We start from the raw sequence: 18,888 nt of genomic DNA on the forward strand, positions 1-18,888 counted from the left end.
GCGGTGGTAGATACAGTCGACGACGTGGGGATATTGGTAATTATTATCGTTTGGCACTCTTATCCTTGCGATATACCGGGCGTCGCGTTCAGTATCTTCAGGTACAATTGGACTTGCTTTTATATATATTTACAAATTACAATTTTCAGTTACATCCACGATACAAAATTAAGACATTGTATAAAAATAGCAAATTAGTCACACGCATAAGATTAATATAAAAAAATAAAGCTCCGTCCTGTACATATTATTGTATATTCCTACAACGTATATATAAACTTTGTAACCCTACCCTAAAGCAGTCTTCGAATTTTTATTTTAAATCGATACTGTGTATTAGTGAAGGTAATTGACATCTTTTCGCGGTTTTTCTCATCGTTGTCCGCCGCCTTGCTCAACTACTCTGATCATCGCGGAAAAGACTCCGTTCTGTCTTTGCATCAAATCTGCCGGTGAGCCCTCCTCGATGATCTTGCCCTCGTCGAAAACAACGATACGATCGCAATTTAACAAAGCTGCCGCTCGATGCTGCACAAAAAAATTAGTATTATCAAAATATCCAATTCTTATCCAACGAATGATTCAATTTTCTAGCGTAACAATTTTTAAAAAATTATTGGAAAGCGCTTCTCACTTCTTTAGTTTATCTTTTGCTAATTTATCGAGCGCTTACTAACCGCGATGGTGATCACAGTTCTGTCCTCGAAAGCGACAGCAGCCGCTTTTAGGAGTGATTTCTCGGTGGTAATATCAAGCGCGCCAGTCGCCTCGTCGAGGACGACGATACGCGATCGCTGCAGGATCGCACGTGCCATGCAGAGCAGTTGCAGCTGACCGGCTGAGAAGTTCTCGCCGCCTTCTCGCACTTCGAGACCTACAAAATTAATTTCAATTACATTAGTTATTTTAAACTTTAATTTATGTATGTCATATTATCGTTACATTTATTGTATTAATATTACATATACTATATATAAGTATTATATTGCATACTCAATCCTTCGTGATGCGAAGCTATGACATCCTTGATTTGTGAAAGCTCCAATGCTCGCCAGATTTCTTGGTCCTGGTATTCCGAAAACGGATCTAGATTCTCTCTACGGGGTAGTTAATCGATTTTAGGCTCGAATATTTAATTCTTAGATGAACACCGCGTACATGTAGATAATTTTTTTTCTAATTTATCCTGAAAATCATGTTAATTATATGGGACAATATAGTATTTAGGCAAATTTTACTGTAGTAAAATACTTATTGTAGTGCACAGTAAAATTTGCCTAAATACTATATTGTCCCACAATTAACATGATTTTCAGGGTAAATTAAAAAAAAATTCTCTCCGCGTACGTACTGCAGCGCGACGCGAATAAAATTGTGAATTGCGAGCCGCGTCAGAAACTATACAGACGACGTCTCGTAGTAAAGATTTACGAGTGTATTATTTGCGTACCTGATCGTGCCGCTAAACATTATTGCATCCTGCGGTATGGCCGATAACCGCGATCGCAATACTCCAAGCGGCACTTGCCGGATGTCAATTCCATCCAACAAGATGCGTCCTTGACTGATCTGGATCAGTTGGAAGAGGGCCATTACAGTCGATGATTTTCCGCTACCGGTTCTCCCACAAATGCCCAACTGTGAATATTAATTGTACAATGAAATCTACATAATGCATAGTATTGTATAAATGTATGTTACATAAAGTATAAAAAAATATACATAATATATTTTCATTTTATTATGCGTTAAAATAAAAGGAACTTGGAGATTATTGATAATACACACGTATTATTTCATTTATATTATCATATTATAAATCGTCTGTTGGTTTATCTACGGATTACTGATTACCTTTTGCCCAGCCGGTATTCTCAAAGATAAATCTATCACCACCGGATTTCTGTCCGCATCGTAGCGCAGAGAGACATTCTCAAAAATGATCTCGCCCCTGTTAGGCCAATCATTGGCCACCCGTAAACCTAAAATCCGGCAGCTAAAATTAGTGAGGGAGCGAGAAACAAAATAGCGGTAAATAACCGAATATTACTTGCGAAAGATACTTTTATATTGTTTGATAAGTACATTGTGTTTTTGATAGCACTGTACGAATAGAACGTCGAGCGGTTTCCGGAAGTTGATTAATCTGCCAACTGGCAAGATTCTCTGATCGATATTTAAATATTGTTGAAGTACTGCATATTGTTTTGATAGACAATGATAACGAAAGATTACCGCGAAACAGCAAGTCAGTCGATATTTAGTAATACGATTTCCCAAAACGAAAATTATCACTTGTTTACGCGGGATTCAGTTTGCGCCCGTCACGATTTAAAAATTATGTAACGTCATCACAGATTAATAATAAATTTCGCTTATTGATGTTCATTGATATCGCGAGCTCAAAATGGTGTGTCAAACAGCCAGACTTTATCCGCGATGTTTGCTTTGATACGAAGTACCAAACACAGAAATTTAATGACGATAACGATTTTAGCATGACTTTACAAATTAAGAGATTTGCCCAGAGATTTCAGGCTGAAAACAATTTAATTACCGCTTTCGTGAAGCTTCTCCGGTTGCGCGTTCCTGTACGCGCAAATTCGGGCCACGCTTCCCATGTACAACTCGATTTCCGCGCTGAACTTGATCATCCAGTTCAATACCGGTACCAAGAGAGTATAATTGATTGCCAGGCCTACTAATCTGGGTGTTACGCGGCTTGGATATAGCTCCGCAGAAAGTAATGCCGTAGAGATGGCTACTACCACGATAACCGCGCCCAGATAGTCCTGAAATTATTATTTGCAAAACAATGAAAATCATCGAAGATTCTACCAGATGTTCCCTCGATATATAGAGAGGAGGTTTATAATAAGTAAATTATTTATCAATTATTTATAATAAACCTGGAAAATATAAATTTAATAAAATTAATTTTCCAACGTTGATTGCAATTACCGAGTTTTAGAATCTCAGCTTTTAAAACTGATAAAAAATTTTTTTTACATTTATTATATTAAATTTATTACCAATGCGGTGCCAAACCATCTGCTACTGGTGTTCAAAATAAGAAATGCGTTGGTGTTTATATCGAGGCGTTTCATCATTTCCTCCATGAAGCGATCCTCTTGCTTGAATGCCCGCAGTGTTGAAAGGCCGGACAAGGTTTCTGAGAAATGCGCTACTACCGGTCCTCTCGTACTTGAAACGTGAAAGTTCACATAATTATTAATGCATTCTAACAAAAAAAGTAAAAGAAAGATTAATAAAAATTTTTTGGTTTGAGGATGAAAACAATTAGACTATTAATTACTTGCAAAATGCGCTATCTCGTATATATATTATTCTTTATTTGGATAATTACCGTTGATCGTTATTATTAAGTAATTGATTATTTCTTTGTAAACGTCAGATTTGTTATAGAATACTCGAATAAGAATTTTTAGTCTTTCCTTTTACTTTTTCCAAAAAAATCTTAAATCTTTTATAAAAAGATTTAAAAAATTGGTTTGTCTTCTATACGAAATCATAATGATTATTAATACCTGCCATCTAAACACTGCAATTGCCTGGCGCCTCGCCTGTAGAATTTTTGCAATGCGTAGTGTGCGCAGCTAATTGGTACAACAGTGATTAAGAACCACGGCGAGATAATAATATTGATGATCATCACCGAGCCGCAGAGTAAAACAAAAGACGTTAATCTCTTGATTGCCGTAGCCATTTTCTTGAAAGAAAAGAAATAGAGAAATTAATAGAGATTTTATTAAAATTAAAATGACTTTTTATACTTATAGCTATTTTTGACGATAATCTATGTAACATTAACATTTGTCTTGACGATTGTAAATTGTCAAAATACGAGAAGGGCTAATTAATGTACGCCCATTTACCTTGTCTATGACACTCATGTCTGCGCTGAACCTGCTCAGAATCTTTCCAATGAGATTGCATTCGAAGAACGAGACGGGCGCGCCGAGAAGTCCGGCGATAGCTTCTTGATGCAACTTCCGTCTCGCTCTAACACCTACCCACTGACCCGACACATTGTAGAGTATTGATAAAAAAATAGAGCCCACGGATATGATGATGTACACCGTGAAGTAGGACACCGTCTGAAAAAAGGATCGACGTTTAAAATTATTTTAAAGAACACGTCATCCGCGCGTATCGCGCGTCTTTTTTGACTGCAAAAATAGTTTCCAATTTTTAAGCAATGACGTACCAATCTCGTGATATTAGTAATCATTCTTGGTTCGGCAAATGTGATATTTTAGTGTAACATGATAGCCATTAATTAATTATCGACATTAATTGGGATGTACATCTGATTTTTTAAATGGCTTTTTGAGCGAATGCGATGCTCTCATCGCAAAATCAATCACGACGATCTCGCATGTATGTATATTAATATATCAAATATCTATATTTACATTCGCCGGCGTATGAACACTTTCCTCCATCCATTCGCACAGCCAGAAGTCAGTGTACACGCGAAGGATTTGGAAGGCCAGCGCTGCTATCGCATAAACGAGTCCCGGTATCCATCCAGCGGCCTTCGGATACTCCATCCAAATCATTCTATTGACCATTCCACTTTTATCATCGACCTCGAGTTCGCCCTGTTCGTCCACGTCCTCGTCGTTCAAAGCTAAAAGAAAGATTAAGATGAATACTTTTTAAATTTTAAGACTTATTTATACTAACTTTTAAGAGAAGAAGAAATAAGAAGAGAGTATAAATTAAAAAATTGAACAAACATTTAAAAAAATATATATATACAATTAATTTTGACAACTAACTTTCTTTCGCGTCATCCATCTGATTGCTAGTCCGCGATTCCACCGATAACAATCGTTTCGCCGGGAGATGATGGTGCTGATCTCGCTGCTGAGTAATCCTAAAAAGGAGCAAATATAAAATATTTATTTGGCTTACAATTTCCTTCTCGCATTATTCACATTCACTATTATAATTACTTGTTAGAACCTGGCATCAGTCGAGACAGAACATTTTTGTCTTTGCCCACTGCCATTTCATCCGGGTACCTAAAGTTTCCGTTATTATTTTCTCTTTCACTTTTTCAATTGTATTTAGTGGAAAATCACATTATTATCCGTACATATATATACAATAAAGAAACAAAGTTTAAAACCTTGCAGAAAAGAATTGCCTTAGCATGCCGCTGGATTGTCCGTTGTCACAAGTGCTGTAAGTGTTAGTCCTTTTCCTGTGCAAAAATAAAAGTATTCTGTGTTAAAAAATATAACTATTTATTATTTCACATAAATTATTTTGTAGTCGCAAGGAGACATTTAAGCGGTAAATTAAAAACTTGCGACAAATAACGACAGTCTTGCTAAAAAAACATTAATTTGGCGAAATAATCTATGAGCGAAAATTGACTCGTCGGATTTCTTTTATTTCTTATCTGATCGCATTTTATGTACATGCCTGAAAAGGAGAAATAATTTTTCAAAATTCATACCTCGGTGGCACGGGTCGATTCTCGAGAATGAGCGGCGTGCTGCTCTGTCGGAAGATCGGCGGCGGCCGTTTTGCCGCTTGAAGGCTCGTCAATCTGAGGATGCCGCAATGCCTCCTCGATCGTTTCCTGTCGGTGTCCCATTCTTCCGCCGATACCAGAAGATCCGTGAGAACGTGACTCCAGTACCTCGAGCCGGATAAAGTTGTGCGGCGCAGCCTTAAAGGCACGAACGCTGGCGGATTCTGCAAGATTCGCAATCCAGATTAACGGTAAAGTTATTTCCATGTGTAAATCTCATCAAAGATATCGTTAATGCATAAACCTCATCAAAGATTAATATATTCCTGCTCTTTCTGTTATTTCTGTTATTTACCACGTAGGCATCGCGATCGGTGATCCATGATCCGTCGCTAACGTGTCCTCTCGCTTTGCTCATTCCGATTCTGTAGACTAATTTGATTAGGGACCATCTATCCTTGGCAGTCTTTTGAAATTGATTGTCGTCCTGGCGTCTTGAATCCACGATTCGCCACTCCGCCGCCAATTCAGAATCCATATTCTCGATGCTGGATTTCGTTCCAACCGCGCGAACTCGACAGCCGTCCATGACAATTATCTTAAAATATATATACGCGACTTTATGCGACTTCTCTGCATTTCATTTTTTTTCTGATATTATTTAACTAATATTATTTTTTTAACATAAAGAATTATTTAGAAGATATTATTTCTTAAACATATGGACATATCTGTGTAGAAATATATAAGATGATAAGTTATTTTTTAAAGTACTTAATAATATATGCGTATAAATACAGAGAATAACGAATATTAATAAAAAGAATTATAAATTAGCTTTTTATCTCAATCTAACAGCGTGTATAGAGAATAGCACATATTTTCATTTGTACATGATACAATATGATACGATGTAATATACATTAAAAAAATTAGAGTAAAGTATTAGAAGTATAAAAAAAAAAACCTGATGAGCAGCCGATAACAGCTCCAATTTGTGAGTGACCATAATCACCGTTCGACCGTTTCTCAGCAGGAACTCCCTCACGCCGTGATCGAAAATCTGCTGACCGACGTGCTGATCTAACGCCGACAATGGATTGTCCTGCAAACAATTAAAATTTTTAATTATACTTACACGTACATCTGTTTTCTATTTAAACTGACGTTTATAATTCATATAATATACAAAGCGAACGGACCAGGAGGACGACATCGGCGTCACTGTACAGAGCTCGGGCTATGGTAACCCTTTGCTTCTGGCCGCCGCTCAGATTGATACCCCGCTCGCCGATCCTGGTCAGATCTCGACCGGGAAGTATGTCCACGTCCGGTTGAAGAGCGCACGCCTGTAAGACGTTGCGATATCTTCGCGATCGATACGCAGACCCGAAGAGAATATTGTCCTTCAAGGTCGCGTTCTGGAGCCACGGCTGTCGCGCCACGTAGGCGATCTTCAGACCCCTGAAAAGCAATGCGCAACATTTTTTCGTCAATAATGAAATATATTATCATTTTAATTAAAATACATCCTTATTTTTCCTTCTCTTTTTTTTCAATTATAATTACTTTAGCCATTCGACGCTTCCGCTTGTTTTCTGAATCTCTCCTAGAAGCGCCAACAATAAAGAGGTCTTTCCACTTCCGGTTTTTCCCACAATTATCGTCAGTTGTCCTAAAAATATTAGGTCCTCAATTTATTATACTTAATTAAATAATTTTTAGATTAATTTTTAAATTTCTATATCTAAACATATCTTGTTTTATAATCAATCTAATATCCTCTCGCGCTTTGCTTCTATAGCGTTATTCACCTCGCGGGAAATTAAGAGCGTCAACCGTCAACGTGTTTTCGTCAGAGCCCCAGGCGAAGGTACTCGGTGTGACTTTAAGAACAGACTCCGGCACTTCCGGATCTTTCTCGAATACCGTATCGATTGATGAGTCAATTGGCAGACCGAATTCACGCAAGATACTCGACCGTGGATCTTCCTCGTCCTCTACAATATTGTCCAGCGATCCGAAAGTTGCAACGCTGTTAATCGCTTCTACTTTCTGAAGAATATAACACAATTGCCAATCTGAATTATTAAAATAAATATACCATATTCAATAATATTATAACTTGTAAAATTTATAAAACAAAATTACAAAGTAAATTATTTTAATTTATATAAACGTGTCTGAAGTATATTTTAAGATTTTCTAATCAAAAAGTACTCACGTCATTATCGGTGTATGAATTTGCCTTTGGCAACACATCTACCGTCGCTCTTTGATCGTCTGGTTCGGGGAGAATATTCACGATCTCTGGAAGCTGGAGAAACTCCTCTAATCTCGTTGTAGAAATCTGCAAATCCGGAATAAGAAGGAATGTCTCGAATTTATAACGAGTAGTTTAACTCGAGACCGTTATTCCCCTCACCATGGCATTGATGATAATCGGCACTATCACCGGAAAGATGAAGAGCGGCACGGTCAGTTGCGAAAAGAGCGCGAGACTGGCAAAAACGTTCCCCGCATCAAGATTTCGTTCCTCCAACCAGAAATAAATTCCGAATGTGAAGAGAGTTACCAGAACGGAGAAGGCGTGTGTCAGAAAGTCTGCGATATTAATGCGTAAATTTACCTAGGTCTCTTTTTCAATTAAATTATTAGACCAATTACTAAATTATCGTAAGAATTATAAAACTCATATTATAGAAAGTATTATTAGTAATTGATGATCATCTCTCTTGTTTCTCGTTTATGTTTTGGTGCAAAATCGAAACGAGATAAAATAAGATAAAAAAATGTCTATTATAATTAATAAACGTTTTTAATTAAGAGAAAAAAGAAATTATTTACTGATAAGCGCCCAATAGACAGAGTCCTTTTTTAGCAGCTTTAATTCCTGATCCCTGGTCTTCCATATGCGATCTTTGAAGAGATTCTCCCAGGCGCGTAGCTTAATGAGCCGTATCCCTTGAAAAATTTCATTAAGTAGACGAAGGCGCGCGTCGCTCTTCTCCTGAAAGATCGGAGAATTGAAGATCCAAGACGAACAAAGATAATGCATCACTTCCTTACCGCTATGGACTTGGAATTTTCGGACATTCGTTTCCCGAGGAGCAGCTGCATCGGCGTGACGATCAGTATGCAGCAAGTTACCGCGATAATCGCGCTGATGCCCAGTTTCAAGTACAGAAGGAAAATGATGGCGGTAATCTGTGTACAAATTAAACGGAAGTACCGAAAATTATAAAATTATTTTACTGATAATGTTTCTGAGTGATTTGACAAACGTTTTCTCTATAAAATATTAAGTGATAAAATACACGTAAATGTTTATTTAAATGTCTTTACTTTCAATGGGACAGCCCAGATGTAATGAACGATCCAGAAGAAACTCATTACGTTGTACACATCTTCGGCCATGAGATTCGTCAAAGTTCCAACGTCAGCTACTTGCTGATGGCAGTGCTGCTCTTTATCTTTTTCAGATGGCTTTTCTTCCTCGGAGATACTCCAAGAAGACAGTCGAAGAGCCTTATCGTAAATTAATGCCTAAGCGATGAATTGAATAAAATATTTATTAACGCGTCTTTTGTTTGGTATCTCAAAGTTTAAGCGTATCTCAAAAACGGCGAAAGAGAAATCATTTCTAAATTAGCACACCTTGCAAAATAAAATCTTGAAGCGTGTATAAGCGCAAGTAAAATACCTGGAGAGCCGTTCGCAAACGTATTCCTCCGACGCAGAGCACGTGGGTGGAGGCTTGCTTCAACGTACTTTGCAAAATGGTAGCAAGAAAAACTAAGATCCCCAAGAAATATCCATTCTTCAGAATTTGGGAAAATGTCAGGACTCCCTGAAGAATTAATCTCTTTAGACGGTTAAACATATCAAGTTGAAGAATAAAAGTGAATTTAACAGACAACGGAGAGGCGCGACGATACCTTCGAGGAAAAGCTTTCGTTCGTCGCGGTGCTGTTTTGCAAATTTGACGCATAATTAATGATCTTCGGAATCGTCATGGGACCCACCAAAGTCATAGCGTCGCCGAACAGCTTCAAGACGCTACCCGCCGCGAAAGTCAACCATATCCGCTTCCAAAAACATTTCCACAGGGACAATTTCCGTCCGCGGCATCGCAGCTAGGAATTAAAGGAATTTAATTGAACTCGATTTGCGCGCGAAAAAAATAAGCGTGACGACAGGGTTTTAATTTCAGTTATTAAAATTACTTTTAACAAACGTTAATAATTACTTGTGATAATAAGTTATAATACATAATAATCTTGTGACATATATTAGTGTAACGTTAATAATTACTTGCGATAACAAGTTATAATATATATAATAATCTTGAGATATATTAGTGTAATACATAATAATTATATATCTTATAAGTTATCCTCAGATTGCTCAGTTGTTACGAAAACAGATTGATTATTTTTCTCAAGAGAAGGAAGCGTAAAATTGCTACCCTTTCGGCCTCGTAAACGACGCGAAAACGTTCGAACTGGTTCCTCGTGGTCTCCTCGTCAGGAAGTTGCGCCAGATCGAGGAGTTCGAGCGGCGTGTGATAGCCGCGCAGCAGCAGGTCAGTCACCCAGTGGAAGGTGATCCTGCTGACGAACGGCGAGGTGGAGTGCACGTAGGAGTTCCGCGCGTTATCGGGCCTTTTAACGGTGTACCGCCGGCTCTTCTGCATCTACGAACGACGAAAACATCATCGTCGCGCGATTATATATTTGCAGCGAGAGAATCGGCCGAAGTGCCGTGGCGACGCGCGCGATGTTTATACACTCGATATTTCCACGCTGGAAAAAGAGACGAGAGTAATAAAACGCCGCTAATGCCGTTCTCATCTTTATCGAGTCGAGGAAGTCGTAAACGCAAAACGGGGTGGACAAGCTTTTAGCGCGAGACTCTAGCGAGACGGCGGGCAAGTGCGTCGCGGCGAGTTCCGATAAAACGTTTATTTAAAAAGGTTTTTCTCACGTCTGAAGAAAAGTATATAAGAGAAAATCTCTAAGAAAATAATTAAAAGGTCGCACAGTGTTTTCACTAAAACTCTAAAACGTAATATTCTTTTATGCATTTCATCTCTGCTTCTTGAAGATTCATTAAATAATTGAATTCATTAAATAATTGAATTTACCATACGATAAAGGGTGTAAGAATCGATAATAGCTAGCAATCCGCAACAAGCGGCGGTGGCCCCCGTCGTGGCAACGCGAACGTATCGAATGGACAAGCCGAATCTAAAAGAAGAAATCGTATTTTGACAAACATAAAACTTGGGATAAGTTAATTATTACTAATAATAATTAGTTAGGCGTTAATGAATATTATAAATAATATAAGTATAAAATAACAGTGATATTTTACGAATATAAGAAAGCTGAGAATGATGATGAGATTAATCTAGAGGAAGATGTCAAGGTATAATTTATCTTTTATATTAATAATTATCAATAAAATACCTGGATAAGTACAAAAACTTCCATGCCCGCGTGAGACCGATTATCGTAAATCCACCTCCCGACACGGCGGTGCCGAAACCATCTCTGATCTCGGTTTCGCGATGTAATATCCAACAAAATAATACAGCAGTTATCGTTACGATCGACGACAGTGAAATCGACGTCAGTACGGACTCGCACAGTTCCAATAAGAGAATTAACAGTAACAGTATACAAAGTAAAGTCCTGCCTACATGAAGTGGCAACAGCGACTTAGAAAGCCTAAAAAAAAAGAAGATATTATATTCTCATCACTTGTTTGCTGAAAATATTTATGTTTTTAATTTGACAAAGAAATTACGATTTTTAAAAGAATTTACGACTATTATTTAAATAAATAAATTCTTTCTTTCAAAGAAACGAACATTTCTTGATATCAAAAATTTTAATTAAATAAAAAATTACAAATTATAAGTTAGCGATAATTCAAAAGGATATATCCATTATAATATTCGAAAAATTTCACGTATAAATTATTTACGAGTTAATGTAGAATTAATTCAGTATAAATCGACAGCAGAGTTGAATTTCTGCGGAATAATCAAGGTAAAGAAACGTCGGCGGGAAATCTCGTTATACGAGTACATTCTGTAATCACATCAGGTATGCAGGCGTATTACGTATTCGACGGGTAAACCGTATATGATGAGTATAGAGGGTTGGGTTTGTACGCGCGCCTTAACGAACCTGAATGGCCTCTGAGTCATTTCACCTGCAATTTCCCGAGTCTATCGTTATGTCGTGCCAGTGACGTCACTGCAGACATCAACTTATCCCGTATATACTCGCAGGTGCTCGACATTGTTAAATGTCAGTCGAAGATAAAACTGAAGAGAATACGAGGGGATATTGTAATGAACGTGTAACTTATGTATCTACTTCGTGGCTTATTAAGATAAAAAGTTACACAGCGTTTATCTCATATTCTTTACCACTTCCTTCGTTATAAAAGAAAAATATATTTAGGGAAGATTCATTAAGGATTTTATTGATACTGCACACTGAGGGGATTCTATTTACGCAGCCTGTTACTAATTCTATGATAATGACGAGCGGTGTACACACTGAGTTAGTTAATTTGTACACGACTGGACGCACACAAGCTCGAAACAAGTTTGCTTCTGATGAGTTCGATAGCGAGGCGGAAGGAAGCAATAAATCGAATAATTACTGAATTACTCCATTCGCGATCTGAGCTGTGTCTGCGCTGTATTATTGCAAAAGCTTTACAAGTACCTAATACAAAGTGAACGGTGATAGCCGCGTATGTTGTGTCTACGATGTACTCAACATATTCTCGTTTACGTTTTTTTTTTTTTAAAACTGTGGCTTATTTAAGATGTAAATGCGTGAACGGTCCATAAAACAACGGCGGGCAACGAAATGTAGATGTTAAAAATACTTGTTAATGCGAGTTTCTAAATTTAAGGAAATTCTTCTTAAATTCTCTTAGACTAAAAATTCTTTTTATAAAGATTGAAATAACAATTCAAGACCTTTCAGAAATCATATACAAATATAATCAATAAATAGTTAAAAAAATAAGATAAAAAACGCAATAAAAATTTAACGTATAAGAAATTTAATTGTAAATTTCAGATTATAAATCAATTTATGTAAAAGAGCGAGAGAGAGAAAGAGAGAGAAATTAATTTATCCTCCAGTCAACGTTATAATAATCCTTGAACAGCGATCAATGATGCGAATCGGCGACCATATAAGTGTATAAGTGCCAGTAAAGTAAATGTGCGTTTATTCTGGATAAAACAGAGAAAGAGAAAGAGAGAGAAAGAGAGAGAGAGAGAAAGAGAAAGAGAGAGAAAGAGAGAGAGAGAGAAATCCGAGTTACAGCCTGCTATAAATTATTCCGGTAATTAATACGAAACGTTTTTCTTCACGCACGAGTGCATTCCGGCATTCCGTTTCATTAATTGCCCGTACGTAATGAAAACGCTTGCGGTGTCGATGAGGTTCGTTCGCGATTAACGGGATTGCTTCATTTCCATGCGACAAAAATTTTACACGCCCTAAGAACACGCGCGCGTGTGTTATCATTATACAATACAGGGAGTACACGTATATAGAGTAATTACTGGGTAAGAATCTCGCGACGAGACTTAATAACTGCTTCGCGCGTGTGCACTAAATATTGTAAGTGCATTATTGGCACTATAATATTTCATAGTAAGAATAATAAATATTGTGGCACACAAAAATATCCCGGTGGTTAACAGTAAAAGGATATTTATTAATTATATAAACCGGCATATTTTCAATTATCAAATTTAGAAACAACTAAATCTTTTTATTAAAATACAAAAAAAGCTTCTTTACAGTCAAAATATTTTAAAAAGAGCAAAATCTAATTTTTCTTTAATTACCGCCTTAAACGTTGAATTTATTAAAACTTTTATGAAAGGAGAAAGTATCGATATGTGATACATAAATTCAAAATTTTGCAATGAATATTGCGTTAGTCAAACGTAGTTCATGTTACATTCCGAGCAAATAAAGTATTGAGTCACACTGCGAGAATACCCGAGAATCGATCGATTTGTGGTCCGCTGCTTCTGCGAAGCGTGAAACTGCGTTTACTATGCGCCGTGAGAGCTTCAGCATAGGAAAATAATCAATATGCTTTTTTAAGAAGCGCTCTGTTAATTATCAACATAACCCGTAGGAGAGCAACTGAAAAACTATTCTTCAAAGAAAGAAAAGAGATGTGAGCTTATAATATTAATATTATGTTAACAATGCAAAAAAGTCCAATTAATTTAACTGCCTTATATATATCTGTATAACAATAAAAGTTAAGAAATTAAAATAAAATCAAATTTTTAAAAATTATATATATTTTATATAAATACATTAAAATTATATATATTCAATATATTTTAACGTTTGTTATAATGGTGCATAATGCAATTATGGTTTACACTATGGTGAATAATACTAATGTCTTGGAAATTGTAAAATATAATTATCGCGGAATTAACTCGGAAAGATGATGAGCGCCTTGTGCTTTGAATATTGAATCAAGGATGACGCATAATTACTAGCGGCTTATACATATATCTTATGGCATCAAATGGAGCAAATTCCTTGACAGAAACGTCTCTCGCTTGAATCATGGGGCACCCCCGAACGAATAAAGCATTTTATCATCTAATTTGAAATTTACTTCAATTAAGCCTGAGCAATCTCGAAGGATCGTTCGCGTTTCATTTAACATTCGTGTCAGATCGGTTTACATACGGATGACAGTAAAAAAACTTTACATTTCTGGTCAGTTAATCAGTAATAGCTCGCGTCTCTCGTAATTATGTCGACATTTAAGCGACATTTCTATTCGCTTAATTAACCGCGTGGAATAATTGCCCCATAAATGATAAACATAATTATAAAACGTAGCTATTCGTGAGTGTGAATATAATTAAACTTGTTACAATCATTATTAATTCAAATGTGATTTCTTTCCTTTTTGTCAACTTACTTGCCAGCCGTGCTGCATTTATATTTAAAAATTAAAATTGCGGCAACAAGCGCGGTGAAAATAGCGACGGAGAGGTTTATCAATTCGATGAGACATCCGGTCGGTGAATGCAGATCATTCTCCGGCACCTGGAATACCGTTCCATTTCCGGCTTGCCAGGACCAAACAATTCGTTTAGTAAGCCTCGGTAGTATATGTAGAAACTTGTACTGTTTGCAGAGATCCATCTTGATCGTCCAGTGTCTTCGATATTTCTCATCAGTATCATTCGTGATTTATTAATTGCTTTGCGTATCTGGAGAAACTATGTGTTATTTGAAGAACATATAGCTATTCACAATTATAAAATTACAGCGTGTTGATAATTAATTATCTGTAACAAAATAAATGTTCCCGAGATGTATTTCTATAATAGAAAAAAATAGTACATCTCAAGTATTTATATATATATGTTTATAGACTTAAATAAATTATTACGGAATATTTATATGTAGATTTTTTGAATAAACGATATTGGACTTTGAAAATTATTTTCTTTCATGTTATTTTTATATCAGTGTCACAACAGCACCTCCAAAAGAATTATATCTGCCTTCCGTTCAGGAAATTCCGCGCACTACCAAGTGGCTTATTTTCGTCGTGCGCTTTGTGTCTTCTAAAAATATACCGAAGTGTTGAATAACTTTCAACATTCGATAACGAGAGCACGTGTGCTAATAATTACGCAAAACTTTATTATTCATGCGTAACAATTCAGGAAGGTCAAGGATGAAATCAAAATAATATGATTAAAGGAAATCTCTTAAACGGCATACGCGAAAGATCAGTTTGCGGGATACGCTTGAAGACTGAATTATATTCACTTCTCATGAAATCCATTAAAAAGAAATTACAAGACACAAATATATAGATTTACTCTACTACTAATAAAATGTTTTCTATTAAAGAAAATTAGGTTTTGATTACTTAAATTTTAACAAATCAAAGATGAAACGATTCAAAATTAATTAAAATGTATGTGGCATTTTATTTATACATTAAACAAATTTTTTTAATAACTATATATTGTACTGTATAATGTTAACGCATTCATAAATCAGTTTGCATTAAATTTGCATATTTAGCAACAATATTTTATTGCCACATAAAGCATAATGACGTAGATGTATTTTAAAAATTCTTCTCGCGATGAAAATATTGCATTAATAGTTTCACGATTCATTAAAAATTCATCATTTTGCAACATATTTCAATGAGTTAAGAACTTACTATTTATTCTTAATTAATACGTTGTAATTCTAAGATATAAACTACGCAAGTGTTTGTCACAAATCACGCAGAACAATAAATAAGAAATAATTGTATTAACTCTAAATTTAAAAAATTTAATCTTTCAGATTTTTCTCAATAGATTTATTTGATAACACTTTACCTGTTGACCAGATCGATATCATTCTCATTCATCTACCGTTTGATCAATGATGGTGACAAAATCGACAATTCGATAATTATTTCTGCAGTTAACATTAATACGCGCGATACATTGCAGTTAAAACGCTTGCATTTTTCCGAAAAAAACACAGGAAACTGAAACACTTGACTTCCGTTTGACACTTTCGGCTGTATATGCCGCACGTGGCACTGACGAGAGGACTGAGGAGCCACACGTTCTCCCTCCCCAATGGTTCGCGGTCTACTGAGATGAGATCCGAACAGAATACCAATGATAATTCCACGTGTACGATGAGTCACTGGTAAAAAAGAGGATCCCTCCTGTAGATGCGGGCAAAAACAAAACCGGTATAATTTCGAGCTAAAATTTTGATTAGACTTGCAAAATTAGCCCTGCAATCGCACTGAACGCGTTTTTCTCAGATAACACCTTAAGTTTTTTCGTACGCATTACACTGAATTCGAAAATACGTGATTCCATAAAAATAATACTCAAATATCTTAATTACTATGAGATACTGAAAAAAAACTTTTTTCTGGACAAAATTACAGCAGAGTTATTTTTCGATATAACAAGGTAGCGATTTTTAAAACATAATTTCACCAGATAAATAATTTAATAAAAATTATAATTTTATGTTAAAAAAAACTTATACAATACAGAAAATTTATAAGAATTTAAATTAAAAAAAAGTTATAAAAAAGTTGCTGCTTTCCAATTAAGACACTGGATTTTTTTATAAAACGATATATAATATTTCGAAATATTTGGAAATAATAAAATGAAAACTAAAATAAAGTTAAAAATATATGCATAATAAATAATTATTCTGTGTATATATATATGTATATATAAAATTTTGTTACCTAATGTAATAAAATCTACGAATAAAATTTAAATATGCATTTGTAGCGATGGATTCTTTCTCGTTTTGAGGGTCAGAAATGAAACTCACGAAAATATATCGATTCTCCCGTCCTTGATTTTCCGGGAGAAAGCAAACTAAGCAGACGCTCGTTGCCAAGCGTTTTACGTCTCAGGAAGCCACATGGCACCTGCAATTTTCGTGCAACGAGATCAACCACAGGAATTGCCTATCCTATTAATGGACACCAACAGCCTTCACAAATTTTGTTTCAGTCACAGTTTAATTTTACCATCAGTAAAGAGCTTCTGTTTATATATCTTTCAATAGTACTTCCATCGCATGTCGAACTTTTATCTCTGATCGTTTTAATGTCTTGTCATCGAAATATTATTTGCTTTATCAAATTAACAAAAAATTGAATTAATATTAATTAACAAATAACTGGACAATAAATGATTACATCGAAATAAATTTCATTCGACGAAATACATGTCGCAACGGCATTTCGCTGCGCGCTATTTCGAAACACCGTATGCTCTATTTGCTTATCTAGTGGATAATTAATTATTGACGGTAATTTTCTGTCTCGAAGATCGTAATATATTACATTTTGCACTAAGTGCTTCGGACGCGATAAGAATCATCAGCCGCGTCTACCACGTTTTCCAAAAAGTATATCACTCGCGAATAACCAGTTTGTTGCATGCATATGTATAATACACTATCGATAGTGTAAAGATATCTCTACAGCACAGATTTCGTCAGCACTTTCCGTAGGAGTTATAGGCGCGTGTATTACTCGCGTCAGTTGGTTTGTTATACATATATGATGTTCGTAAAAAGAAATGCATGTAAAGTTCATCATACAAAATTAACTATTCTTAAACGCGGCAATTACATTTGACGTAGGAATCGGGAAAAAGGTTAAAGTGTATAGTGTGCAAATGTATGTTTTCTTAAAAAAGATTCAACGCTAAAAAGTTACAAAATATTATTGCGTAATGATGAGCGACGTAAAAAGAGCGGAGTTTTATATGCCGACGCACGCTGGTTAATTTATAAGAAGTACTTCTATATTAACAATTTAATGATTCTGTATGTAATAATATGAAGTTTTGCGAGAAATTGAAAGGAAGAGAAAAACGGAGAAGAAATAGATATGCAGAGTGACAGACACGCAATATATGATAGAGACGGAAAGACAGACGGGCAGAAAACGAAGGGGAGATAGACTTCTTTTTTGATAAGAACTAAAAATCGGAATAATTTAATAATCTGAAAAAATATAAAATATAAAAAGCAAGAATGTTATTTTCTATTTTAATTTAATATTTAATTAAATTTATTTTTACTTATTTATTAGGAAACGCGGTAGCATCTCCCGCCAAGTATATTTATTTTTTTAGATATCTAATATTTTCTATTTTTGTTTTTATGCAAACGTATATTAAAAAATGCAAGAGAGTAGATCAATATATATTATATGTATATCATTAATAGCTGAAAATAGTTAGGTAATATCGGCGATCTCCTCATTTATTCAGCATCACCAGTCCATCCAGAGAGAAGCATGATCGAGAGCGGTCATTTCGACTTTTTACGTGGGACCGTCAGAATTCTGTCATACAGAATAGCGCTATTACATTTACTTTTTTTCAGGATAGTATCTAGTTAAAAAGAGATTAAAGTTAAATTAAAAAGTTAAAAAATTAAATAATTTTAACATAACTTGGCAACATTTAAGACTCTTAACGGCTTTTAATTCCATCAAGGCAATTGTTATAATATGATAAATTTAGTCTGGCAGCCTGGAAGAAATCACTGTTCGCGGACCTTCTATGCATTAAATCATGTTGGAAGATGTTCTTCAAAATCGGTCCTCTTTCCACGGCTTGATAGAAAATAACTAAGTATAACAAATATACACTTTATTTAGAAATCCTAAAATTATAAAATAAAAAAATTTAATTTTTCAATTTCCAGGAAAAAAGTTCCATATATAATTATATATGTATAATTATATGCAAAATACGTCAGATAGGAAGAGCACACGTC

At 35.4% G+C, this 18,888-nt stretch overlaps 1 protein-coding gene across 1 annotated transcript; it reads right to left on the minus strand.

Annotated features, from left to right (window-relative positions):
* Positions 1-102: 102 nt before the first annotated feature.
* On the minus strand, positions 103-16,168 carry LOC105451147 (ATP-binding cassette sub-family C member Sur). The gene is made up of 31 exons (XM_011691426.1): positions 15,945-16,168; positions 14,513-14,885; positions 10,981-11,241; positions 10,656-10,758; positions 9,978-10,205; positions 9,448-9,645; positions 9,213-9,359; positions 8,855-9,055; positions 8,579-8,716; positions 8,357-8,519; positions 7,935-8,113; positions 7,734-7,859; positions 7,324-7,564; positions 7,079-7,184; positions 6,712-6,973; positions 6,477-6,614; positions 5,865-6,107; positions 5,492-5,733; positions 5,159-5,233; positions 4,983-5,051; positions 4,806-4,903; positions 4,437-4,654; positions 3,897-4,118; positions 3,549-3,730; positions 3,033-3,204; positions 2,558-2,792; positions 1,855-1,982; positions 1,451-1,638; positions 994-1,097; positions 678-874; positions 103-528 (listed from the first exon to the last, which is right to left on the minus strand). Exons 2-31 carry the CDS (start codon positions 14,737-14,739, stop codon positions 373-375), a joined length of 5,247 nt encoding a protein of 1,748 aa, XP_011689728.1. The 5' UTR covers positions 14,740-14,885; positions 15,945-16,168; the 3' UTR covers positions 103-372.
* Between the last annotated feature and the right edge of the window lie 2,720 nt (positions 16,169-18,888).

The sequence above is a fragment of the Wasmannia auropunctata genome, unplaced genomic scaffold (assembly GCF_000956235.1).
Source record: "Wasmannia auropunctata unplaced genomic scaffold, wasmannia.A_1.0 LD336053.1, whole genome shotgun sequence".
Lineage (NCBI taxonomy): Eukaryota > Metazoa > Arthropoda > Insecta > Hymenoptera > Formicidae > Wasmannia > Wasmannia auropunctata.

Bases quoted from the DNA above. Each gene is read 5' to 3' on its own strand.
- LOC105451147 (XM_011691426.1), bottom strand. From the start codon at position 14,739: ATGGATCTCTGCAAACAGTACAAGTTTCTACATATACTACCGAGGCTT. The intron at 8,717-8,854 runs GTAAAGACATTT...ATTTGTACACAG, and splicing joins TCTGGGCTGTCCCATTGAAA to ATTACCGCCATCATTTTCCT. The intron at 4,119-4,436 runs GTAAATATAGAT...TCCTTTTTTCAG, and splicing joins GTGTTCATACGCCGGCGAAT to ACGGTGTCCTACTTCACGGT.